Source organism: Medicago sativa, chromosome 8 (genome assembly GCF_051527215.1).
Source record: "Medicago sativa cultivar Bolivia chromosome 8, Bolivia_mono, whole genome shotgun sequence".
Taxonomy (NCBI): domain Eukaryota; kingdom Viridiplantae; phylum Streptophyta; class Magnoliopsida; order Fabales; family Fabaceae; genus Medicago; species Medicago sativa.
The window spans coordinates 15,730,436-15,757,397 of record NC_140756.1 but is presented as its reverse complement, the minus strand read 5'-3'; the positions used below and the strand labels follow the sequence as shown (position 1 = coordinate 15,757,397).

The following is a 26,962-nucleotide window of genomic DNA, read 5'->3' as shown; positions in this document are numbered from 1 at the left end:
TTTTGAAGCACATGTATCAATTACTATGAATGCTTGTGTGCAATTTGAAACACATAATCATGACTTGTTAATGAACAATTGAGAGTTAGTTTATTATGCTTACAGAATTGTTCATAAATAAAATCCTTAAGACTTGAGTTTTGAAGTAAAAGGCTTTGATTATAAATTAACATACTGTAAACCAAATTTTGATTGTTAATGATGTAGTAATCACTAAAAAAAAAATGATGCAGTAATCATTTATATAAATACTTGTGCTTGATAAAATTGAGTTTTTTTTTATCATTAATGAAATTCTATATAATAATTAAATTTTCTACTCAGTTTGAAGTTTTCTTTACTGTGTGAGATTATTCAGTGTCACTTTTTTTTTTCTCTTTTCATAAAGTCTGGCGTATTCACTTTACATGAAATTCAAATCTTCCTTCTCTATTTTAATTTGTTTTTATACAAAATGTAAGTTATTACATATCATTAAGAATCAAAATTGTTTTTACCACAAAAAGAAAATCAAAATTGTATTGTTCACAACTTTTAAAGCTAATCATAAAAGTAACCATCCCTATCAAAGTATGAGCAACTGCACATGCTTCAATCTTAGGGAACTCTACTAAAGAGCTTAAATAATGTGAAGATATAAGACTCCTACAATTTAAAATAATAACTCCATATTCAACTTTCCCTTGGTGATTTTCAAGCTATCCACCACCTGCTTTGTATCTAACTTGAAGTTCACCTTGATTAAAAGAAGACCCTGGTGACACATTAAGCTTCAACTCTTATTCAATTGTTTCTTCCTTAAGCAAACTTTTCAAGTTCACCCAATAAAAAAGTCACGCATTACTTGGAAATCAACTAATTTCAACCTCTTCAAGTCTCGTTGTAAATTTTTCATGCCTTTTTAACAACGATCTTGAGCTCTCTAAACTAAATGTGTCAAAAAAAAAAATTCATTACAAAGCATTGAAGCCCGTGCATTTTGGAGGTCTGACTTGGTTAAGACTGTGCCTGTAACACATTAAGAGATAGACATATAGAGAAAACAGAGTGTATCGTAATATAAATTCTTTAAAAGATAATATTATTTTATTTTAGTCATTTTTGCCTATAAATTAATCTTTTTGAATAAGGTGGACTATGGCCCACCTAGGTTTTAATGTGGCCATAAAGAACCACCGAAGAAAGAGATAGAGTAAATAAAATTAGGCGTTTAAAAATAAGGTGGACTATAGCCCACCTAAGTTTTAATGTGGCCATAAAAAATAAATAACCACCGAAGAAAGAGATAGAGTAAATAAAATTAGACGTTCAAGAAGTTGTAAGAGAGGTTTCATCCACATCTTAACTTTGAAACAAAAGAAGGTAGGTATTACCTAATTTGTTTACTCTCAGATCTAAGACAAAACCCCCAATATAAGTTCTCAACGTATGTGCTAGTTGTTTCTCAAAATTTAAAGTCATGTGCTGGTCTTATATAACTAACTTTCTCTATGTATATTTACAAAGTTTTCGATGTGGGACTAGTTTGCTTTAAAAGAAAGTGTGACTATGCTATTAGGTATTAGCTGTAGGTATAGAATAACATGCTTGATAAGCTATAAATGATGTGAATGAGATCAAATTTGAATTTCATTTCTATAGTATCACTTCACTAACACTTACATAGGTTGGAGAGGTGAAAATTGTGGCAGCATAAATTCTATCACAAACGAAATGGATTGTACTAACAAAGTAATCACTAACATTGTAACCATACTTGATTAATAAATAAAATCACAGTTATATTGAACAAGCAAACAAAACAAATTGTATATGTTGTGTTACCAAGTTACACATTGTTTTCTTTTTCTTTATCTTGTTATTGATCAATCTCTTGCATACTCTTAACTGTATTCTATGTTTTTTTGAGAGGAACTGTATTCTATGTTGTTCATCAAGAAGTAGGTTGGTATATAAAGATAGAATAATAACATCAATTGATTGTGTCAACATCTTTCTTCCTTTTTCGTGTCTTAATAACTGCTCTACTCCAAATATATTTTCCCCCAATTTCTGCTACTTTACAAGTACGATGAGTTGGATTCATGGAACCATGTGATAATTATTGATTGTAAGAGTAAATATGGAGAGACATAGATAAAGAGAAATTTATTTACTTTTCACAAAAAATTGAGGATGAGTTATTCATTCCACTACCATTATCTTTTTATTTTAGATTTTATTGTTTAATTCTTTTTTTGGAACAATGTCTCTTCAATCTCTGATGAAGAATTTAGGTAGCTTGCATTTCATTTTCTTTAATTATTTTTTGAACAAATGAAAATCTTCTTTACCATGTTGCAAATTACCCTGCATATAAAAATTTGGCACATGATACATGTGACATGTCATAATGAAACATGTAATTGAAAGTTATGTGTACAAATTTAAAGGTTTATGTGTACAAAGGATCATCACCAACAAGCATCATGTCATTTTCATTATTTGTGAAAGTAACTCTCCATTTGTTTTGTGAACGTAGCTCTCTCTTCTTTAATGTCAAACAATTTTCTCAACTTCATCTTTGAGTTCATCATAACCATTTAACATGGTTAAGTCATATGTGCACAACCAACAGCTACACTTTGCATTTGCACTTCGCAAAAAGAGAAATGAAGTTCCATAGGTTAAAAATTGTGTAAATCACCGATTTAGTCCTTGAATTTCAATTTCTCAACCATGTTAATCCATATGACACAGTTTCATAAACTACATTAATCAATCCAAAATAGTAACAGATTAATATGATAAAAAACTTGAAATAAACTACATTAATCAAGGGACTTTGCGTGGGTGTGGAGTCGGAGTTAGGTACGGAGTGGAACTTCATGTGGAGAAGACATCTCTTCATGTGGGAAGAGGAGGTGCTTTTAAGCCTAAAGGAGGACTTGGAAGGGGTGAGGTTGAATAATCAACCGGATAAGTGGAAGTGGAAGTTGGAAGACTCCGGAGTTTTTTCGGTGAACTCGGCATACAAGAGGTTGGAGGGTAGTGTCCTTAACGAAGTGGTGTGGAGGGAGGATGAAAAAGATGTTTTCGAGATGTTGTGGGGAAGTCCCCGGCGCCGTCTAAGGTGGTGGCTTTCGCTTGGAGAGGTTTTATCAACCGGGTCCCTACCAAGGCTAATCTTGTTTTGAGAAATGTTCTAGCGCCGGAGGAACAACCTTTGTGTGGTTTGTGTAATAGGATGGAGGAATCCGCTCTTCATCTCTTCCTCCATTGCGATGTCGCTTGTGCGGTTTGGCTTAAGTTAATGCGGTGGTTAGATCAATTTTTTATTTCTCCTCCAAACCTCTTTATTCATTGGGAGTGTTGGCTTGGAAGGGAAAGGGATAAGAACTAAGAAGATCAAAAATGGTAAGGGGATTATTTGGTTAGCAACAATTTGGGAGTTGTGGAAAACGCGGAATGATAAAGTTTTCAATGACACTAACTTTGAGGTGGATGACATTGTGGAGGATGTGAAAATGTTGGCGTGGAAGTGGGCAATGTGTAGAATGCACATTCCGGCTTGTTTGTATTTTGAGTGGGTTTGGAACCCACAATGGTGCCTAGGGGTGTTCAAAACCGAACCAACCCAATAGAAAAACCGCAAACCAAACCAATCCAAACCGAAACCGCAAAAAACCGCACTTGGTTCGGATGAATTCGGATGACTTTTGCACTGAACTGCGCGGTTCGGTTCGGTTTGCGGTTTGCATCTCAGCAACCGAACCAAACCAAACCAAACCGCAAGAATAATGAATATTACTTAAATATGTACTAGCCCAATTACATAGCTCAAGAATAATCTCTTTTGATTCGATTTTTCCATCGTTGCACCATCAGGTTCGATTATAATTCCTTTCCATCTCTTTCAATTCATTTCCAGTGATGAATTTGTTTTCTTTACTTCCCAATAATTTGTTTCATGCTTATGTTTCTTCTTAATTTTATCTATTTTGATATAAGTTTTACCTAATATTTTATCATATAAACATCAAAATAAAATGTCCTATGTTTATTTTGTAACAAGTTGGCAATATTAGAGTTAATGTAATATTTTTTTTTATCTCGCGATAAACCGCACAAACCGAACCAATCCAAACCGCATTGGTTTGGTTTGGTTTGGTTTGGATGACTTTTTAAAAATCAACCGAACCAAACCGCATACTTTTTTATCTCGCGGTTTGGATGACTTTTTTGCTCAAAATCGAACCAAACCGCACCGCGAACACCCCTAATGGTGCCTTACTCGACCCCCTTTTCAGAGGTAATTGTCTGGAGCTGTTCGCTGCTGTTTTTTGTGTTTGGCAGCAGCTGGTTTGGCAGCAGTTTTTTGCGTTTCTGTGTTGGTCCAGTAAGGGGCGCTGCTGCTGGCTTCTGGTGTGTGGGTTAGCAGCTTGGTGGTGGGGTTTTTTCCTGCGGGTTTGGTTGTGAGGCAGGGGTATGCCTGCGCTTTTGTACCGCACGTATATGTCCGCCTCAAAACCGGCTTCCTTTGTAAGGGGTGTTGCGGGGGTTTAGGTGTTCCGTATATTTGCGGCATCTATTTTGTAGTTTATCCTTTTCACCGCGAGTTTTTTAATGCTTCTTGCGTTAACTCGTCGAGAATAAATTTGCTATTAAAAAAAAATAAAAAATCAAGGGACTTTGCTGTAGGGCTATCTCCACCATCATAATAACAAGTTATTATCCAAGTGGAAGATAAATAACCGATAGTGGGAGGAGAAAGAAAAAAGATAGGCCATCAATACCAATATAAAAGAAAAAACAAAGCTTCACCCCTTGATACTAATATAGTTTGGCACACGTGGTAGGTATTTGAGTCTCAATACGTCGAGGAGATTAGTCTCGGCAGTTGCGTATGAAAAAATATTTGTTGGAAGAGATCAACCCCTTAGATGAATTTCAACACCTTAAGGAGATTAGTCTCTTCAGTTACACACGAATAATATCTTTAGTTTAAAAAAGAAAATAAAACTTCACCCATCAATTTGTGACCAAAATTTCAACTTTGGGGTGAATGCATGAGACTAGAGTAGCGGGTGAGCGCATGCATGAGAAACGTTTAACAAATGGTCAATAAAGCACGTTCAATGCACATACTTCCTCGGTCTCAAATTATAAGGAAAAAAACTTATTTTTCCTGTCTCTAAAAGCAAAAAAGACTAACTTTTACCCTATTTTATCTTGTTTAAAAAAAAAAATCATAATTTCCGAGAATTCTTTTACCCTATTTTCATAAATTAAATGTAAATTGCATTCAATTTTATCTACCTCCTATTTTCTCTATAACCAACAACCAATGAAAATTGTTTTTACTTCTTTTCATGAAACTTATTCTAGTGAGAGCACAAAAAGTTATACTTCAAATTATTGTGTTTTAGGTTTCTTAATAAATGGGATTTTGTTTTTTATTTTCTTATAATTTGAGACGGAAGGAGTATAGTTTAGCATGAATTTGGAATTCAAAAAGTTGTACCTTCCATTTGTTTTTTTATATGTAATTATATTAACCTAAAAAAGAAGCAACAAAAATATCAATTACCGGAGGGAATATTAAGGAATGAATTGATAAATGATCAAAGACTTTCTCTAATAATCATGTAAATTGTTTTGAGTAAATAGACAATTACCCCCTGAAATTGTAAGTTTCGTCAATTACCCCCCTGAAATTAACAAAACTTCAGTTATCCCCCTGAAATTGCAGAACGTTAATCAATTTACCCCCTCCGTCAAATTTTTCTGTTAGTCAACCTAACGTTTTGCAAATACCCCCCTGAAGTTTTGCACTTATGTGCAAAATGCCCTCCGAACTTAAAAATTTATATATTTTTTTCTTATCCTTGACTCAAAAGATATTAAAGGCAAACAATTAACAGTTAACTTTAGAATATTGCTGGTTGTCCCGAACAACTATTCCACGAAAGCATCCCGATAAGATTTTTACACAGTGTCATTATTAAGTTATACCCCACCTCTCCCTTGTATTGTGGGCCAGGAAAGAATTTAATTGGGTGATGGCTTTTCGGGATCAAATCGGGATGATTTTTTCGGGGTAAATAGCAGCACTGTTAACTTTAATACTTTAAACTCTACAATATTACAATCCAAAATTCACACTAAAAATCGCAAAAAGGTCTTAATAATGCAAGAAAAATCATCTACTGAGAACCAAAATAAAAATCAGCTGAGAACCAAAATGAAAATCATTTGCATTAGTTTTGACACAGGTAGAGGAAACCAAGTAGCAAAGTTCTTGTCATTTCTTAAATTAATAAAAATACATATTTGTATAGATGCAAAAATACATAGGCTTTATCACAGTTAATGTTATATCATGCAGTTATTGCACCAAATGCATTTCCCACTGAAACACCTACCTCTGATGTGTATATTAAGAAGCTATATTTACTATTTTTTTTAGAAGCATCTTACTGCCTCTCGAGCTGCTGCATGGCAGCTTCTTGAAACATTTCATACAACAAACAATTATTGAAACAGAGATAAGAAGCTAAAGTAATGACATACACGAAAAGAAATATATAAATTTTCAAGTTCGGGGGGCATTTTGCACATAAGTGCAAAACTTCAGGGGGGTATTTGCAAAACGTCAGGTTGACTAACAGAAAAATTTGACGGAGGGGGTAAATTGATTAACGTTCTGCAATTTCAGGGGGGTAATTGAAGTTTTGTTAATTTCAGGGGGGTAATTGACGAAACTTACAATTTCAGGGGGGTAATTGCCTATTTACTCAAATTGTTTTTATGAAATCACTGATATTAAAATATTTAACTGTTATAAAATAAAAAGGAACTAAGCCTAACATCCATTACTACTAAATAAAAGATAAAATGTCCCACATGGAAGCATGTTATTCTATATCTGCTCACACTTTCTTTCAAAGCAAACTAGTCCCACATCGAAAACTTTGTGAAATGTAGAGTAGATTAGTTATATAAGAACAACCAGTGGCGGTACTCCACAGGAGCCCATGGGAGCCATGACACCCCCACTTTAAAAAAAAATATTTTTTTTTACATAGGAAAAGACCAAAGCACCCCTCATATTGTTTGATATTTTCAGTCTGGCACCCCCCACTCTCACACCTCCTAAGCCAACACTGATCTTGTTAATTGTTATATGCAAACTGATCTTGTTAATTGTGCAAACTGATTTTGGACAAACTCTTTTGGATAGTTCTTAGGCTTACTCATGAAAATAAGGCAAATAAATGCTCAAAATTTTTATCATTCAACTAAACATTTTTATTGATGTGTGAATTGTGCATTTTGTAGGAGTGATACAATTTAGTTCTGATTCAATTATTGACGAATTCAAGACTTTGAAAGACCGAAACGTGAAATTTTAAATTCAGGTAAATTAGGCTAATTCAAATTCTCCAAGGTTAGGATAAATAGTTGGTAGATAGTAATTTGGAATTGGAACTTTAGCCTTGTGTTGATGCATTTTTTGGATAACTTTTATGAATTTGGATAACTTTTATGAATTTCAGTTATAATATTTTGGATGAAATTGTATATGACTTTTATGAATTTCAATTATAATATTTAGTTAATATTCGCCGCTCTCCCCAATATATTGGGCAAGATCCGCCACTGAGAACAACACACATGACCTTATTTTTTGTTCTTATGTTATTTTGGCCTGACCTCAACTTTTAGTTTTCAAAACTTTGTTTTGATGTGTGTTAAGCGAGTTTAGTGTAGTAAATCGCGATATTAGATGAACATATATACTCGATTGTAGTTCCCATTTCATTAGATTTCGAGTTTATAAGCAAGTTGGCTTGAAATTGTGATCTAAACTTGTAGAATCGTACAACTTTCAAGTTAACTCACATTTTAACAACATTGACAAATGCGATATATTACAAGTGTATGTACAATAGAAAATCAGAACTCAACTTTTACTTGAAGAGTGAATTGTAGATCAGTAGATTCAATGATTCTTAAGTTTTTACTTGCTACCATCAAGTGTTGTTATTAGTGATTGATGATCTGCCTCGGTCAATGATTATATCCATGGAGTTTTTGGACGAGCAATTTGGTCTGTAGTGCTAATGAATAATTGAAGAGGGTGATGAAAACTACAACTCCAACAGAAACTGATTTGAAGCATGTCCAAGTTCATGCAATAGCTGCAAAAACTATTTGTGAAGTCAGAGCTTATCAAATTGATTAAGCAAGTTGGATACGTAACAAAACTTTCTCTAATAATCATGTAGACTGTTTTTTAAGGAATCACTGATATTAAAAAATTTAACAGTTGGTATAAAATAAAAAGAAACTAAGCCCAACATCCATTACTACTAAATAAAAGATAAAATGTCTCACATGGAAAAGCATGATGTTATTCTATACGTGCAGTTAATAGCGTAGTCACACTTTCTTTCAAAGCAAACTAGTCCCACATCAAAAAATTTGTGAAATATAGAGAGTAGGTTAGTTATATAAGAACAACACACATGACCTTATTTTTTGAGAAACAACCAGCACATGTATTATTAGAGTATGGGGTTGAGAACTTATATGTGTGGTTACATCCGCAAATCTGAGAGTAAACAAATTAGGTAATACCTACCTTTGTTTCAAATTTGTGAATGTAACTTCGAATATAACTTCTCAAATGCCCAATTTTGATCTAGGTGGGTGTGTTAAAAGTTACATCAAGCCAATCCACACTCTTTGTACTTTTCCTCCCATTTTCTCTCAACTTCTCTTATTTAACTCCTCATACACGTATAACTAACCTATACAACACTTCACACACGATTCTGAGTCCACCAAATTCTGGTGCAAGAGTGAGAATATTCATCCCTTCACACGTTCAACTACCATAGACAACACTTAAAGGAACTTCACACATTCAAGCTGAAAGAGTGAGAATATTCATCGTTTTGAAAGTTTCACAAACAACTCATCTCTACACGCACCGAATTTCGTGGTTTTGGGCTGGTATGATCTCTGAAAACACAAGGAAATCACTTAGAGGTAACGGCACTTCCCCATACTAGTCATATTAGACTAATGGTTAGGTATTATAGAGTAGAAATTATGATTCATAATCGTTTAAAGAGAGAAGAAATTTAAATATAAGTAAAGTTTGAATCTTTGCGAGGTAAAATTTAATTATATTTTATATATGATTTTGTGTATGATACTTTGGTGCCTCAAAATAAAGGTTTAATTTCCTTTGCTGTGTTTGACTGTTGTTAAATCATGGATTTATTTACTAATATAGATGATATATAAGTTCTAATTTTGATGGAGTTATATGTTAGTGTATAAGTTTTATGACTACATGATATGATTATGGCTTTCATTTTGTATCCCCAATGTCTACTGAAGAGAGAAAGACATCAAGGGCTAACTCACTCATTATGGAGGCTGGAAGAGTTTCCAACATCAATGATCACTCTTCAAAGGTTTCTCTACCAATTGTTTTTTTCATCTTCTCTTTTTTCTCTCATTGAATTATCTCTTTCCACACACATACACAATGAGGTTAATCTTTGCAATTGCGTGCATAAATGATACCTGGTTAAATAAATAATACACAAAACTTTAATTTTGGGGCTTTAGACAAAAAGTTGCAAGCTTGTCTTAATTCCCATATACTACCTTGAACTTACATATACTATGAATCACTTCTTTTTTTTATTTTAAAGAATATATTATGAATCGTTGAATTTCCAAAATCTATTCCATGATCTCTCAGCTTACATATACTTTGAATCAGTGAATTTGTCTAAATATCTTCCATGATCTCTTACTGATGATCTTTCTTGTGTAACCAAGGTGGAGAAGAAAATTCTTCCATGATATCTTTTTTCCAATTCATGTATAGTGCTACCTTCAACACAAAACACTTAAGACAAAATGACGTAAGTGATTTGTGTTGAATTAGTGACAAATTCCATAAGCCATGAGTGATTTATGGTTTTATTGAGTGCAAATATTTTACTAAGAAAATGAGGAAATATGAGAGGGTAATGATTGAGAATTTTAAAAAGGGTTGAAGGATGTTTATGTTAAATCGGAGTGAAACTGAAATTTCATGGTATGTAACTAAAATAAATCTTAGATTAATTAGTTCATGTTGCCATTTTCTTTTTATTAAAAATAATAAATTATGTTGTAAATTAGATGCATTTTTGTCCATTTGGATTAAATTTATAATTACTTGTTTCTTGAATGTTGATTATTAATAGTTGGGTTGGATGACTACTCTTGCTTTGGCATTTCAAAGCTTGGGAGTTGTATATAGTGATATTGGAACATCTCCACTTTATGTTCTTGCAAGCACCTTCCCAAAGGGTATTGATCACAATGATGACATTCTTGGGGTCTTATCTCTCATATATTACACCATTTTGGCACTTCCATTGCTCAAATATGTTTTTATTGTACTTAAGGCTAACGACAATGGCAATGGTAAGATAAAACGAGTTGCTCTATTTTTCTTTTCTTAATTATTTTACTGTTTAAACAATAAATCATATTTGAAATAATTAGATTCTCATGCTTGATTTGGTTTTGATATCAAATAATAGTACATAAGTAAAATATTTAATGAGATTGTTTTGGCTTTTTATTTAGGTGGGGCATTTGCACTATATTCGTTGCTATGTAGACATGCCAATGTGAGTTTGATTCCAAATCAACAACCAGAGGACATGGAGCTTTCTAACTACAAATTAGAAACACCATCTAGCAACCAACAGTTGAAGAAGAAGCTTGAAAATAATCATTTTGCACGTGTTCTTCTTTTATTTATGACTATATTGGGAACTACCATGGTTATAGGTGACGGGGTTTTCACTCCACCAATGTCAGGTTAAGTATTAACTTTCACATTTACAATTTTGTCCACTAAATTTTACTCCTCACCACAAGTAAACATATGTATTGAGAAAAAGCAAAACAATACAAATTGGTAATCAAATTGACCGCTCTAGTAATTAATAGCTGAGCACAACGTGTCTTACCAATGTGTCTGATGAAAAATAATTAAAATCTTGTCAAACATTAACATCAACACAAAATTGTATGACACAGAAACTATAAAGAAAAAAATAATATGCTATGTTTTTTTTAGGATATTATATGTAATGTTATTGACCATTTTTTGACATTAGAAGGACTTGACAAAAATATTTTATTAAATTGTACATGCAGTTATTTCTGCAGTAAGCGGAATCAGTTCTAAATTGGGTCAAGGTATTTAATTTAAGAAGACTTCAAATTTTTATTTACTTATTTATATTTATTCTATTTTGTGGGTGTGTTTTTTTTTTTACTAATGATTTATGGGTTAATAGTGTTTTTCACCTCTTTAATATATGTCATTTTCGGTTTTCACCATTGTAAAATTTTCGGTTTGATTTGCACCCTTGCAAAAATTTTATTTTCCGGAAAACCCCCCTCCTCCATCCAACTCACCAAATCAGCTTATGTGGTGCTGACATGGATTTTATTTTTATTATTTCTTTTTTTCCACTTGCCACGTGTGAAATTCGTTTATTTTTTTCAATTAAAATAAATTAAAAAATTTATTTTTTTTCTTAATAAAAATTAATAATTTTTTTTCAATTAAAATAAATTAAAAAAATTAATTAAAATAAAATTTTAAAAAAATTAATAACTTTTTTCAATTAAAATAAATAAAAATTAATAATTTTTTTCAATTAAAATATAGTGAAAAAAAATTAATCAATTTTTTTCAATTAGAAAATTAATAAAAACAATTTTAAAAAAAATTAATAAATTTTTTATAATTTTTTTTCAATAAAATAAATTAAAAAAATAAATACTTTTTTTAAATTTTAATTGAAAAAAAAAACGAATTTCACACGTGGCAAGTGAAAAAAAAGAAATAATAAAAATAAAATCCATGTCAGCGCCACATAAGCTGATTTGGTGAGTTGGATGGAGGAGGGGTTTTCCGGAAAATTAAAATTTTACAAGGGTGCAAATCAAACCGAAAATTTTACAAGATGAAAACCGGAAATGACATATATTACACGTGTGAAAAGGATTATTAACCCATGATTTAATTAGTGTTGTAACTATTATAATATATGCTTATTTTTCACTTTCAGATTATGTTGCGAGTATCACTATAGCAATATTGGTGATCCTTTTTTTTTGCGCAAAGATTTGGTACTAGCAAAGTAGGGTTTTCATTCGCTCCAATTATAACCATGTGGTTTAATATTAATTGGAGCAATTGGTTTTTACAACTTGTTCAAATATGACGTCAGAGTATTACTTGCTATTAACCCAAAATATATTGTTGATTACTTCCAACGCAATGGAAAAAATGTGTGGATGTCATTAGGTGGAGTATTTTTATGCATCTTAGGTATAATTCACATTGTTATTTTCCTATGCAGTGGTAGAGTGCATCAAATATGAATCTTAATATTTTTAGTAAATTTTGATGAAATATTACATTTTTTCCATTATTATTGTAAAATTCATTTTTTTTTTTGAAAAATTGTAAGGGTTCACCATTGAACATTTTTGGGAGGTCCATATTTGACAAGTCTGTAATTTTCATTTTTTTTATTTGAGTTCTCTCCTCTTTTCTTTTTAATTATTCAAATATATGTATTTATGCATAATTTTAGGTTGTGAGGCCATGTTTGCTGACTTGGGTCACTTCAATGTTCGAGCCATTCAAGTAAGTATTAATGAAATGGAATTAATTTTTATGCTAAAATGAAAAATCGCAAGTATTTAATCATGTGAAAAAATTGTACTATTGATTATGTGTGTGTGTGTGTGTGCGCGTCCGCGTATCAAATATGAATCTTAATATTTTTATGTGTCAACATATATTATTATGTGTGTGCGCGCGCACGCGCGCGCGTATGCTCTATATACCATATTCATTTTCCTAATGACACGTGGGACAATTTTACATATCTATTTGCACCTGCATTTTCCTAAAAATGTGTACAATTTTGCTAGTGATAGATTTAATAGTAAAGACAAATCTAGGTTGAAGAAAAATTGGTCAATTGCCCCCATAAAATAGGTTTATGTTTACCACGTTCAGTAAAATATAAGTTTTACTAAGAAAATGAGGAAATATGAGAGGGTAATGATTGAGAATTTTAAAAAGGGTTGAAGGATGTTTATGTTAAATCGGAGTGAAACTGAAATTTCATGGTATGTAACTAAAATAAATCTTAGATTAATTAGTTCATGTTGTCATTTTCTTTTTATTAAAAATAATAAATTATGTTGTAAATTAGATGCATTTTTGTCCATTTGGATTAAATTTTTAATTACTTGTTTCTTGAATGTTGATTATTAATAGTTGGGTTGGATGACTACTCTTGCTTTGGCATTTCAAAGCTTAGGAATTGTATATGGTGATATTGGAACATCTCCACTTTATGTTCTTGCAAGCACCTTCCCAAAGGGTATTGATCACAATGATGACATTCTTGGGGTCTTATCTCTCATATATTACACCATTTTGGCACTTCCATTGCTCAAATATGTTTTTATTGTACTTAAGGCTAACGACAATGGCAATGGTAAGATAAAACGAGTTGCTCTATTTTTCTTTTCTTAATTATTTTACTGTTTAAACAATAAATCATATTTGAAATAATTAGATTCTCATGCTTGATTTGGTTTTGATATCAAATAATAGTACATAAGTAAAATATTTAATGAGATTGTTTTGGCTTTTTATTTAGGTGGGGCATTTGCACTATATTCGTTGCTATGTAGACATGTCAATGTGAGTTTGATTCCAAATCAACAACCAGAGGACATGGAGCTTTCTAACTACAAATTAGAAACACCATCTAGCAACCAACACTTGAAGAAGAAGCTTGAAAATAATCATTTGCACGTGTTCTTCTTTTTCAAGTAAGTATTAATGAAATGGAATTAATTTTTATGCTAAAATGAAAAATCGCAAGTATTTAATCATGTGAAAAAATTGTACTATTGATTATGTGTGTGTGTGCGCGCGCGCGTATCAAATATGAATCTTAATATTTTATGTGTCAACATATATTATTATGTGGGTGCGCGCGCACGCGCGCGCACATGCTTACGTATGCTCTATATACCATATTCATTTTCCTAATGACACGTGGGACAATTTTACATATCTATTTGCACCTACATTTTCCTTAAAATGTGTACAATTTTGCTAGTGATATATTTAATAGTAAGGACAAATCTAGGTTGAAGAAAAATTGGTCAATTGCCGCCATAAAATAGGTTTATGTTTACCACGTTCAGTAAAATATAAGTTTTCTCTCATAGTCTTAACAAATGTTGTTTAATTCAATTTTTTAGTGATATTTTAGTACCAATGGAAAATAACATAGTTGGCATGTAACATTTTTTTAAGATAAAATTTATATTTTTTAAAAAACAAGTACATGTTCGTATTTTCATTCAAGGATCACTTCATGCATTTACTCTTTTAAAAATATTATAGACTACTTTGGCTCCACACTAATTTTTCTTTTGCATCTGCCTTTATTTACTAGTATATGTAAAATTTACAATATCATGACAATGTCGAGCGTTATGTTTGATGCAGGGGTTCCAATAGCTTGTGATATGGTCATCACAACATTCTTGGTTTCCGTTGTAATGTTGATTGTATGGAAGAAAAGCATATGGAAAGTATCTCTCTTTTGTTTACCATTTGGTTGCATTGAGTTAGTTTATTTATCGGCACAAATGGTAAAGTTCAAAGAAGGTGGGTTTCTTCCTTTAGTATCTGCAGTCATCTTAACTATGGTGATGACAATATGGTTTTATGCACAAAAACAAAGGTACATGTTTGAACTCAAGAACAAAGTCTCTTCCGAGTATTTGTTAAAATTGGTGAATGATCTAAACACAAATCGCATGCCTGGAATTGGAGTTTTGTATTGTGAGCTAGTACAAGGAATTCCTCCAATATTCCTTCACTTCATTGCCAACATACCGTCTATTCATTCAGTTGTTATGTTTGTTTCCATTAAGGCAATTCCAATTTCTAGTGTTGCATTGGAAGAGAAGTTTCTGTTTCGACATGTGGAGCCGAGAGAATGGAAAATGTTTTGTTGCATTGTAAGGCATGGTTACAACGATGTAATTGGAGATTCTATGGAGTTTGAGTCTCAATTGGTGCAACATCTAAAGGAATTTATTACACAAGAAAGTAAGTCTATGCTTGAGCTTGAAAAAACAACAATGTGTGAAGAAGTTCGTGATGATGAAGAAAAAACTTTATCGTTGTCATGTACATCTTTGGATTCGATTCAATCATTAGATATGGTTGAAGGAATTGAAAATCAGATAAAGATTATAGATGAGGCATTGGAAAAAGGTGTAGTGTATATGCTACGGAAAACAGAGGTAGTGGCAGATCCAAAATCATCATTCTTAAATAAGATTGTTGTCGGCGCATATAACTTTTTAAGAAGGAACTTTCAACAAAGGGATGAGTTGATGGCTATCCCTCCTAAGAAGCTTATAAAGGTTGGAATGACATATGAAATATGATGCTCAAGAAGGTTGGAATGACATATGAAGATATATATTAAACTGGTAGTTTACATATGAGTTGATGGCTATCCCTCATATGTTATTAAGGAATAAATTAGAGTTATACTTTGCACTTTGTTTGCTTGTCTTTAAGCTTATTTTAATATGTAAACTTTGTGAATGAACTTTGAAGCACATGTATCAACTACTATGAATGCTTGTCTGCAATTTGAAACATATAATCATAACTTGTTAATGAAAAATTGAGTTTGAGTTAGTTTATTATGCTTAGAGAATTGTTCATAAATAGAATCCTTAAGACTTGAGTTTTGAAGTATAAATTAATATATACAATACGCCAAATTTTGATTCAATTTTGATTGTATGCACTGGAATGACTAAGCAGGCAAGATCGGTTGAGAAAGCCAGTAAAACATTACAATGTTTTTGTATCTCAATAGTGGGGTTTAGACAGTAAAATATGCAGTTAATATTTGTTAATGATGCAGTAATCACCGTAAAAAAAAATGATGCAGTGATCATTTATATAAATACTTGTGTTTGATAAGATTGAGTTTTTTTTTTTTTTAATCATTAATGAAATCCTATATAATAAATTAAATTTTCTACTTTGAAGTTTTCTTTACTGTGTGAGATTATTAAGTATCATTTTTTTTCCTTCTCTTTTCATAAAGTCAGGCGTATTCTCTTTACATGAAATTCAAGTCTTGGTATACCATTAAGATAGAAAAGTCTGTGATTTTACCTAATTAATCAAGAAAATCACAATCGTAAATAGAATAGCACCTAAACACAATGATACCTAGCTAGAACACTATGGGAAAAATCTCACTAGGAAGAAAAACAAAATCATAAATAGCTAGCTAGGTGTACATTAATTTCCTAGCACATTATTTTATCAAAATAAGAAAGAAAATTCCATATGGACTTTCTAATTTACTCCATCATATTCATGTTGCTTGAACATGTGGTCATTGAGGAGATATGATTATGTGATTGTGAGGTGACAAAACACTCTCATCAAACCTCCTTGAAGTGAAGCTAAGCCTTAATTAAATTTGGTTGCCAACGTTTGACTTCAACATTAGTATTAGCAAACCAAACCCTAAACTGGCCAACCTCGAAACAATTACAAGAAGAACCCAATGACACATTAAGCTTCACATAATTAATAATCACATGCCAAAGCTTCAACTCTTATTCAATTGTTTCATCCTTCAGCAAACTTTTCAAGTTCACCCAACAAAATTGTCCCGCATTACTTGAAAATCGACTAATTTCAACATTCTTGAGCTCTCCAAAAGAAACGTGTCAACAATTTTTTCATCACAAAGCATTGAAGGCGCAAACATGTGTTGAGTTTGACTAATCCAAAACTTGACATTTTCCTTAAACAATTCACTGCATGATCTTTGTATGAAAAACCATTCTCACTCTAAAACTAGGGAACCCTAAGTCCTTTTGATGTGAGTGAGAACAAATTTGCATTTCATTTCTTGTATGACTTCACTAACACCTACATAGGTTAGAGAGGTGAAATGCGTGGCTGCATAAATTTTATCACAAACCAAATGGATTATTTTCTCATTGATGAAGCTTACAAGACTCTTTATTGTCTCTTTGTCTAAGGTTGTGCCTAATGGGTTGGAAGGGTTTGTTATGATCAACCCTTTAACATTGATGTTTTTTTGTTGTATGCTATACTTCAAGTACTTGTTATCTTGAATTTGTTGGAGCTATACAATGGACAGGAATGAATTAGTTGAACCTTAGTTCTCCAACATAAATCACAGACGAACCTGTAATAAAATATAATTACATCCATCACAATAAACTTAGCATGTTGTTCTTGTACTAACAAAATAATCACTAACATTGTAACCATACTTGATTAATCAAGAAAATCACACTTATATTGAACAAGCAAACAAAACACATTGTGTATGTTTGTGGTACCAAGTTACACATTAATTTTTTTTTCTTCATCTTGTTATTGCTCAATTGATTGTGTCAACATCTTCTTCCTTTATTGAACAAATGAAAATCTTCATTGCCATGTTGCAAATTACCCTGCATATAAAAATGTGGCACATGATACATGTAACATGTCATAATGAAACATGTAATTGAAAGTTATGTATACAATTTAAGGGTTTATGTGTACAAAGGATCATCACCAACAAGCATCATGTCATTTTCATTATTTGTGAAAGTAACTCTCCATTTGTTTTGTGAACGTAGCTCTCTCTTCTTTAATGTCAAACAATTTTCTCAACTTCATCTTCGAATTCATCCTAACCACTTAACATGGTTAAGTCATGTGTAATGAAAAATGAAATTATGATATAATAGTGGCTGAAAGATTAATTTGATATTGTATTTCAGCTTGCTTGCATAATATACACTATTACAATTTTATATCTATCTATCCAACGGTACTAATAATATATAAGGCAATACTAGGTGCCTTTATAATTATTATTACCAACGGCTATATATATATATATATATATATATATATATTTAAGGCAATATCAATGAGAGCCTTTATTCAATATTTTGGTTTTGACAGAAAACCAACGGTAATACTAATATATGAGGAAATATCTCTAGGAGCTTTTATGAATATTATTTGTCTTTACTCCATGTATCAAGGCAATGCATTCAGACAAATTACTTTCCAATGGTTTGCTTGATTTGTCTTGATTTGATTTGATTCATTAATTGTTGAGTCTTCATTATTCTTTACACTCCCCTTCAAGGTTGGCAGAGAGTGTGGATGAACGCCAAGCTTGTAACGAAATGTAGAAAATGAATCTTTACCCAATGCTTTGGTGAAAACATCTGCAATTTGTTGAGATGTAGGCAAGTATTGGAGCTGGAGATGACCGGTCGTAACTTTTTCTCGGAAGAAATGATAGTCAATCTCGATGTGTTTGGTCCGAGCATGAAACACTGGATTATGAGCCAAGTGAATTGCACTTTTGTTATCACAAAGGAGAAGTGGACGTCGTTCGAGTTTGATGTCAAGGTCATGGAGCAGATGTTGGAGCCATGTTAACTCAGCAGCTGTGGTTGCCAAAGACCTATATTCTGCTTCAGTGCTCGAACGAGAGACTGTTGGTTGCTTCTTTGAGGCCCAAGATATGCAATTTGATCCAAGAAAGATGCTATAACCAGTAGTACTTCTCCTAGTAGTTGGACATCCTGCCCAATCTGCATCACAAAAAGCATTAAAAGTTAGAGAGCTTTGAGATAAATATCGAAGGCCATGTGTCAAAGTTCCTTTAATGTAGCGCAAAATGCGTTTGACAGCACGCATGTCCTTTTTTTGTTGGATTTTGAAAATGTTGGCACACAACATTGACAGCATGTGTAATGTCTGGTCTCGTGTAGGTAAGATATTGGAGAGAGCCACATAAACGACGATATTCAGTAGGATCCACAGACTCATGATCATCAGATAGATCAATGTCTTTTTGAGCAATGGGAGTGTTGATTTTTGAAGCTTCGAGCATTTTGGCTTTTTCTAGAAGGTCTCGTGCGTATTTTGTTTGTGAGATTGTGATACCACCAGAAAAATATCGAACTTCAAGTCCTAAGAAATAATGTAGTTGTCCCAAGTCTTTGAGAGCAAAGTCCTTGTTGAGACGTTCGGTAAGACCAGATATGAAGGTTGAATTATTTCCTGTAATAATAACATCATCTACATAGACAGCTACATCATGCATTTGCACTTCGCTAAAAGAAAAAATGAAGTTCCTTAGTCGTTGAATTTCTCAACCATGTTAATCCATGACAGATAGTTTCATAAACTACATTAGTCAATCCAAAATAGTAACTAATTAATATGATAAAAAAACTTGAAATAAACTACATTAATCTTTGCAGTAGGATATGCGATTCGTCGATTGGTAAGAGGTGGGGTGAAGAGAATCAGTCAAAATCTATGAAAAAACCAGAGGTGTCTTGAAGATCTTTTTTGGAGAATTTGATTCGTGATGCTGTTACATACACTGAACACGCTAGGAGGAATGCTGTGAGTCTGACTGCCATGGATGTTGTTTATGCTCTAAAGAGACAAGGAAGAACCCTCGATGAATTCGGTGGTTGAAAAAGATGAAGAAGAAGCACTCTTTTGTGTATTATTCTCTTAACTATGTAATTGGAACATGTGATTTTTCTTTATAATTATCTTTATAAATTTTAACAACAATCTGCTAGGTAAATAAAATTACATATGAATCTTGACCAAATTATCCCTGTTGTTGTAGCATGAACCGTGAAGCTTGGTCATGTGAATGGTATGCCACATTGTGAGGGTCTTTGCGGATATTCCTAGTTACTATTCCAATAGTATCAAGCCCTCGGAGGAGGACGTGAAAGATGAATGGAAATGGAAAATCATAGAGTTTGCACCACCAACAGTGACATTAGAAGTCCAGAGCACTACTAATTGGCTGCATAAAACTGAAAACAGAATCGAAATTGAGAAGGTGAAGTATAGTACTCACTCAACAAATGGTGTCTTTGATTCCTAAAACTATAAGTGTTGGTAGATATAACGATAGCAATACGAATTTAGAGGGGGTGAATGAAATTTCTCTTAAAAACTTTGCGCATAAACATGGTTTGAAAAACTTTCTGCGTATTCGATTGTCTATTGGAAACAGTGCAATTCCAATAAAGATTAACTAAGTAAACAATTTGATATTATACTTATTCAATGTTGAACAAGGGAAGGGCCAGCCCTGGGGTTTATAGTGACCCCCAATCGTCCTCGCTATGGGATACATCCACTTTTCGTAAAAGAAATTATAAGGTCTTCCACTATTATGTTGTTGAAATCACAGAACCAATCACAAAGATTTCTTCAATTTACGAATCCAATTGATTCTAAATCTTCTATGCTAAGTAATCACTCCAAAACCTCCAATCTTCAAATCTTCTTAAAGTTGGATCTTCCAAGGTCTTTGATCCTCAAGCTTCCATGCACTCCTTCAATCTTCTCGTCCAATTTACGACACATTACCAATGAGTCATACCCAGCAAATACAAATGGTTTTGTGACTGAGTTTGATTCCAAGATCATGAATGTTTAGGACCATTTTGCCACTACACCACCTGACTTGTATCCATCCAATATACTCCTTAGACCTTCAATATGGCTACTTCCAGCGTGTTTATGGCCAAGCCCTCCTTGAGACATTGATAAGCACTTCACCTCTAGAAAAACAAAACCTGTCTTTGAAGGTCTTTCATCAATTACAGAAAATTCATAAATCGAGTTAAGAATGTTGTCAAATTTATTTACACCGGACAATCTTCTAAAAATAGATCCACTAGAATAACTTGGCAGAATATATCTCAACCTTTAATAACTTGGCAGAACTTTTATGTTCTTATGTTATTTTGGCCTGTCCTCAACTTTTAGTTTTCACAACTTTGTTTTGATGTGAGTTTAAGCTAGTTTAGTGAAGTAAATTGCAATTTTGGATGAGCATACTCGATTGTAGTTCCTATTTCATTAGATTTCGAGCTTACAAGCTAGTTGGCTTGAAATTGTTATCTAAACTTGTAGAATTGTACAACTTTCAAGTTAACTCACATTTTAACAACATTGGCAAATGCGATGTATTACAAGTGTATGTACAATAGAAAATCAGAACTCAACTTTTACAAACATTACACCGTGCAATTCTTAGACTCGATATATTTATACAAAATGTATTTGAAGATTGAATTGTAGATCAGTAGATTCAATGATTCTTAAGTTTTAACTTGCTACCATTAAGTGTTATTCGTGATTGATGATCTGCCTCGGTGAATGATTATATCCATGGAGTTTTTGGATGAGCAATTTGGTCTGTGGTGCTAATGAATAGTTGAAGAGGGTCTGGAAAAATACAACTCCAGTAGAAACTGATTTGAGGCATGATGTCTAAGTTCATGCAATAGCTGCAAAACTATTTATGAAATTGATTAAGTTGGATATGTACCAAGACTTTCTCTAATAACCATGTAAATTGTTTTTTTTTTAAGGAATCACTGATATTAAAATATTTAACAGTTATAAAATAAAAAGGAACAAAGCCTAACATCCATTACTACTAAATAAAAGATAAAATGTCCCACGCATGGAAGCATGTTATTCTATACTAGACTTCCCACCCGTGCTGCCGCACGGGTCATATACGTTGTAAATTTAGTAGGCAAAAGCAAAATTTAATAACGCAATCCCAACTTATAACTTCAATGTCATAATTTTGGATACAACTATAATCGAAGTTTCTAATGTCTACACATTTCAGAAAATTTCTTTAAACACTGCATTTGAAATACTATCAACGCAAAGACTATCTTCATCTATTAGCAAAATTTTCATATCATTCTTTGAAGTAACTCATGATATTGCTGATTGTTTAAAAAAAAAAAAAACTCATGATATTGTTACATAAACTTGACCATTTAAGAACACTCGTTGCACAAGACATGTCAACTTGTTTGAGTGACTACCTTTGAATTTTGTTCATAGTCGTTGCAAAACATACTGCTATAAGAAACTGTCTACGTAGAAATTTAAAAGGAATTCTTGTATAATATGGTGTCAAAGATAGTCTAGATCGTTGACACGCACTTTTGCACAGGTTAACGATCAGCACAATATATTTGCAATTTAAGACTCCCACAACACATGAAAGACGGTAAATTAAAAGATTGTCGATTAAGACATGCATTGTCTAGAATTGGTATCTTTAAAAATTATTGTCATGAATTAAGACAAAAACAATGTGCATAAAATGAACCAAATAAACCCCAAAATTCTTTTTTAATAACTACTGACAGGTTTACACCTGAGTCATAACATCCAACCTAATGATTTCAACGTTTGCTAGCCGAGCTATGACATGCATAAGCTTATCCCCTCAAATATTATTTACTTTGGGTACAAATCACTGCAAATATTTACAATATAAAAACGAAAGAAATTAACAAAAGCAATACAAAGTAGCTAAAACAATTAAAACCCAAATCTCCCATTTATTTGACAGAGACGTCTCAGAGGACATACATAAAACAAATTTTAATTTTATATCCATTAGTCAATGCGCTCGGTTCATTTAGCTGTCATTTTTATGCATATTCATTTCTGCATTTTTTTTTGGGTACTGTTTGTAGTGCTTTCAGCACTACTTGTGTCGGGATTATTATCAATATATATGCTGATTCAAAAAAAAAAAATCAACAAAGAAGCCTAACGATTTTTTTCATTATTAGAATAAAAAAACTTAATACCATACCATCCCCAATAAAGAGAAATATATATAAATAAAAAAAGTTAACTTGCAGCTAGTATATTATGATTAGGATTTAGGACTACTGATGAGAGCCATTACTAAATGAGACAAATGGCTTGTTAATTGCTCTCCTCATCTTAAACATGATCTTTTTTCGCTATAAAAAGTTTTGAAAACATCATTTATCAATTTAACAACTATAGGTGACTAACAAAATATTATACTGATGCAGATCCTATGATGTGTTCTTAACCTTTATGAAGAAATTTGTTCAGTACAACTGGATACATCAAATCTCATTTAAACAAAAAAAAATCAAAATTTATAAAACCCAATAGTAGCTACAAAATTAACATATCGAGAAGCTGTAAGGGAATACCAAGTATACAAACCAATCAAAGCAACAAACAAACATGCTTTGCTGATTGGCAAAAATAACGTCTTATTTTATATAGAACCTGAACATACGTGGATCTCTTCCAAGCAAATTATAGCTTGAACAAAGTAACATCTTGTGGGATGGAGGCTACCTACTTGATCCAAAAAAAATGAGAATCCAGCATCCGGGAAAACCTATAATTAATATTGGAAAACAAATATTAAAAAATGCTTATTTAGTGATGATTGATCGATCTACGTAAAAACAAAAAATGTTATAGCTAGCTATCCAATTGTTATATGAATCCATATATGTCAACAACATGTAGGTTTTATACCAAGCACCAACAAACGATGTGCTAAATGAATTTGTGCAAGGAACATGAAAAGGAATAAAATACTTTGTAATTCATCCCTTTGTTCTTCAACATTTTTCTATGAACTATCTGTGGTTAACTCTAACGGTGAATCAAAACAATGAATGCGAAAAATAGTGTACAAAACATAATGCGAATTAAATATGAATGAAACTAAGTATTTTCATTTACCTTTTTATAAGAAAGGAGGTGTACAAAATAGAGGAAGAATAATCTCAACCAGCTGAAACAAAACATTCAAAACGTGATTACCAAGATCGAGAACGAAAATGAAGAAGCTTTCAAAGTTAGGGATTTACCATGGATCTGCGAAAAAAATGTTAACACTGCGTCAAACTTACAAATGAAAGTGATGCAACTAAAAACGTTACTTTTAAAAAATGAAGATGAACATAAAATAGGTGTTGAGGAAGGTATATGCCCAAAGGAGAGGAACACCAACAAATGGAGAATGACAGAATAAGAAATGTCACGATGGGAAGAAAATGGGAAAATAGAAGCATGTAATGGAATCAATGCACACAAAACTAAGAGGCGCCTCTTGAAGAACCCATTTTTCATGCATGTAAACTTAATGCATCAATTTCAATTCCCACGTAATGCATTAGAAGATGCAAAGATGAGTACACATTTGTAATTAATTCACATTGGAAACTATCAGTGCATTCAAGACACAAAATGTGGTTGAAAAAGTATGGTTAGTTTAATTTGGAGCACCGCACACATAATTAATGTAGCATTGGAAAAAGTAAGCATGTACGTTAATTGACTAAAGCTTTGGGTCTGCACTTATGGTTTACTCCCTCCGGTCAAATTTATAAGCAAAAATATACTTTTTAGATTCATTGAATACATAATGTATTTGGTCTCTATATTGACCAAATACATTAAGCATTGAATGAATCTAAAAAGTGCTTTTTTGCTTATAAATGTGACCGGAGGGAGTATAAGTTAAGAGATTTGAATTTTGAAAATAGCATTAAATGAGTTTGTAAGCAAAATTTTCCCGCTCATATTCTAGGATTAGGGTTTTGCATTAGTTATTTACATTGTACATTAGGATTAGATAATAAGGATCTGCAGCTAATACCTAAGAGCATCCACAATGGTAGTTCCCTAACAAGGACTTCTTAAATGGACCTTACACGACACATCACTTATTTATAATTTTTTAATAAAAGTACCTATTAAGGACTCAATGACTCCAATAGCAATACACTAATAAAGACTCCAATAAAAAGTACTTAAATATGTCCCACTATCTTTGCATATTAAACAAAAATAATTTATCTATTACTCATTTTTACAAGTGGGACTAAGTAGTACACATTTTATTACTCCTTTATGTAAGTGGGACCAAGTAGTACACATTTTATTACTTTTTTAAACGTGGGACCCGTTAGTTACCCAGGAGAGAGAGAATCCTTATATAGTTGTTTGTTCCTTAACGGAGACTTATTTTTTCTTCCTCCAATGGAGGGTCCTTAACGGGGAGTGGTCCTTGTTAAGTAAGGACCCCTCATTGGAGATGCTCTAATAGCATAGTCACACTTTCTTTCAAAGTAGACTAGTCCCACATCGAATGCTTTGTGAAATATAGAGAGTAGGTTAGCTATATAACACCAGCACATGACTTTATATTTTGAGAAACAACCGGCATATGTATGAGAGTATGGGGTTAAGAACTTATGTTTGTGGTTAGAGCTACAAATTTGAGAGTAAACAAATTAGGGAATCCTTTCCTTTGTTTCAAATTTGTGACTGTAACCTCTAACATAACTTCTCAAATGCCCAATTTTGTTTTTTAGGTGGGCCACGGGCCACTTCATTCAAAAAAAGTTTTATGTTTCTGTTTCTAGTTAAAAAATTGTTAAATAACATTTTCTTTTAAAAAAAGGGGAAAAGTATTTCAAATCATTGAACATTTCAAATAGAATTATTTTAAATTTTTTGATGATCAACTTTGTACACGTAGAGAGTTTCCAATTTTGTTTATTAGGCGGGCCACGGTCCACCTCATCTAAAAAAGGTTTATTTTTCTAGTAAGAAATTACTTAAATAACATTGTCTTTTAAAAAAGGGGACGAGTATTTCAAAGAGAATTATTTTAAATTTTTTGATGATCAACTTTATACACGAAGAGAGTTTTTGGAAGAGGTTTGGCTCCCCCCGAAACTTAATTAGCCACATTTGATATTATACAACTCCATATATATTATACTGTATAAAAATACAATTATAAGTTTTGATGAAATTTTTTTGTAAGTACAACTCAATTGATAGTTGAAAGGATGTGATATGCAAGAGTTGGGGTTCAAGCCTCGTATTCCTCACTTCTCCACACATGCAACACTACCCACTAAACTACATGCAAAGAAAAAAAGAAGAAGAATTGACCACTTACTCTATGTCCCAAAACTTGTTAACACATACATTTTCAATAAGTCTCCAACCTACATGCTGCACCCTCCAAATATATGCTCCACCATCGTAAATTGTAAGGCGCTTTGAAAAAATATTATTTAAAATTATAAATTATTTTATAAATATTAATAAAACATTAATGTTACTTTTTAGACCTCTAAAATTCAAAGTTCTATGTTGAAAACTACAAGTTTGGTCTCCACATTTTATATCATTAGATTTTTCTCCACCCGTTGAGTTGTATGAATAAACTATTCCAACCCTAAAACTAGGGAACCCTAAGTCTTTTGATAGGCTATATAAATGATGTGAATGAGATCAAATTTGCATTTCATTTCTTTTATGACTTCACTAACACTTAAAAAGACTGATGAGGTGAAAACTGTGACTGTATAAATTTTATGACAAACTAAATAGATTGTTTTATCATTGATGAAGCTTACAATACTCTTTATTATCTCTTTTTCTAAGGTTGTGCCTAATGGGTTGGAATGGTTTGTTATGATCACTAACACTTACATTGATGTTGTGTTCTTGTGCTTTGTTGTATGCTACTTCAAGTACTTCTCTTATTATCTTGAAGTTGCTGGAGCTATCACAATGGACAGGAATTAGTTGAACCTTAGTTCTCCAACACAAATCATGGACTAACCTGTAATAAAATATAATTACATCCATCAAAATCAACTTAGCATGTTTTTCTTGTACTAACAAAATAATTAAGCACCAACATTGCAACCTTAATTGATTAATCAAGAAAATCACAGTTTGTAACCAAAAAAAAAAAGAAAATCACAGTTGTTGAACAAGCAAACAAAACATATTGTATATGTTGTGGTACCATGTTACACTTTTTTTTCCTTCATCTTGCTGTTGTTCATCAAGAAGTAAGTAGAGAATAATAAT

General features: G+C 32.2%; 1 protein-coding gene, 1 long non-coding RNA gene and 1 pseudogene across 2 annotated transcripts; 1 reads left to right on the top strand and 2 right to left on the bottom strand.

The window, feature by feature from the left end:
- The first annotated feature begins 8,150 nt into the window (after nt 1–8,150).
- On the top strand, nt 8,151–15,805 carry LOC146897316 (potassium transporter 5-like). The gene is made up of 8 exons (XM_085736405.1): nt 8,151–9,036; nt 9,394–9,470; nt 10,257–10,479; nt 10,645–10,881; nt 11,224–11,265; nt 12,678–12,730; nt 13,373–13,595; nt 14,624–15,805. Exons 1-8 carry the CDS (start codon nt 9,003–9,005, stop codon nt 15,574–15,576), a joined length of 1,842 nt encoding a protein of 613 aa, XP_085592531.1. The 5' UTR covers nt 8,151–9,002; the 3' UTR covers nt 15,577–15,805.
- A 745-nt stretch (nt 15,806–16,550) lies between these two features.
- Nucleotides 16,551–26,734, bottom strand: LOC146897314 (1-aminocyclopropane-1-carboxylate synthase 1 pseudogene; annotated as a pseudogene).
- On the bottom strand, nt 23,010–24,072 carry LOC146897315 (uncharacterized). The gene is made up of 3 exons (XR_015021765.1): nt 23,932–24,072; nt 23,804–23,855; nt 23,010–23,450 (listed from the first exon to the last, which is right to left on the bottom strand). It is a non-coding gene; the product is annotated as an uncharacterized LOC146897315 (long non-coding RNA).
- Nucleotides 26,735–26,962: the final 228 nt, after the last annotated feature.

Excerpts from the sequence above, each read along its gene's own strand:
- LOC146897316 (XM_085736405.1), top strand. The coding sequence starts at position 9,003 with ATGATCTCTGAAAACACAAGGAAATCACTTAGAG. Across the intron at positions 11,266-12,677 it reads CAGTTCTAAATTGGGTCAAG|GTTGTGAGGCCATGTTTGCT; the intron begins GTATTTAATTTA and ends GCATAATTTTAG. Across the intron at positions 12,731-13,372 it reads TCAATGTTCGAGCCATTCAA|TTGGGTTGGATGACTACTCT; the intron begins GTAAGTATTAAT and ends GATTATTAATAG.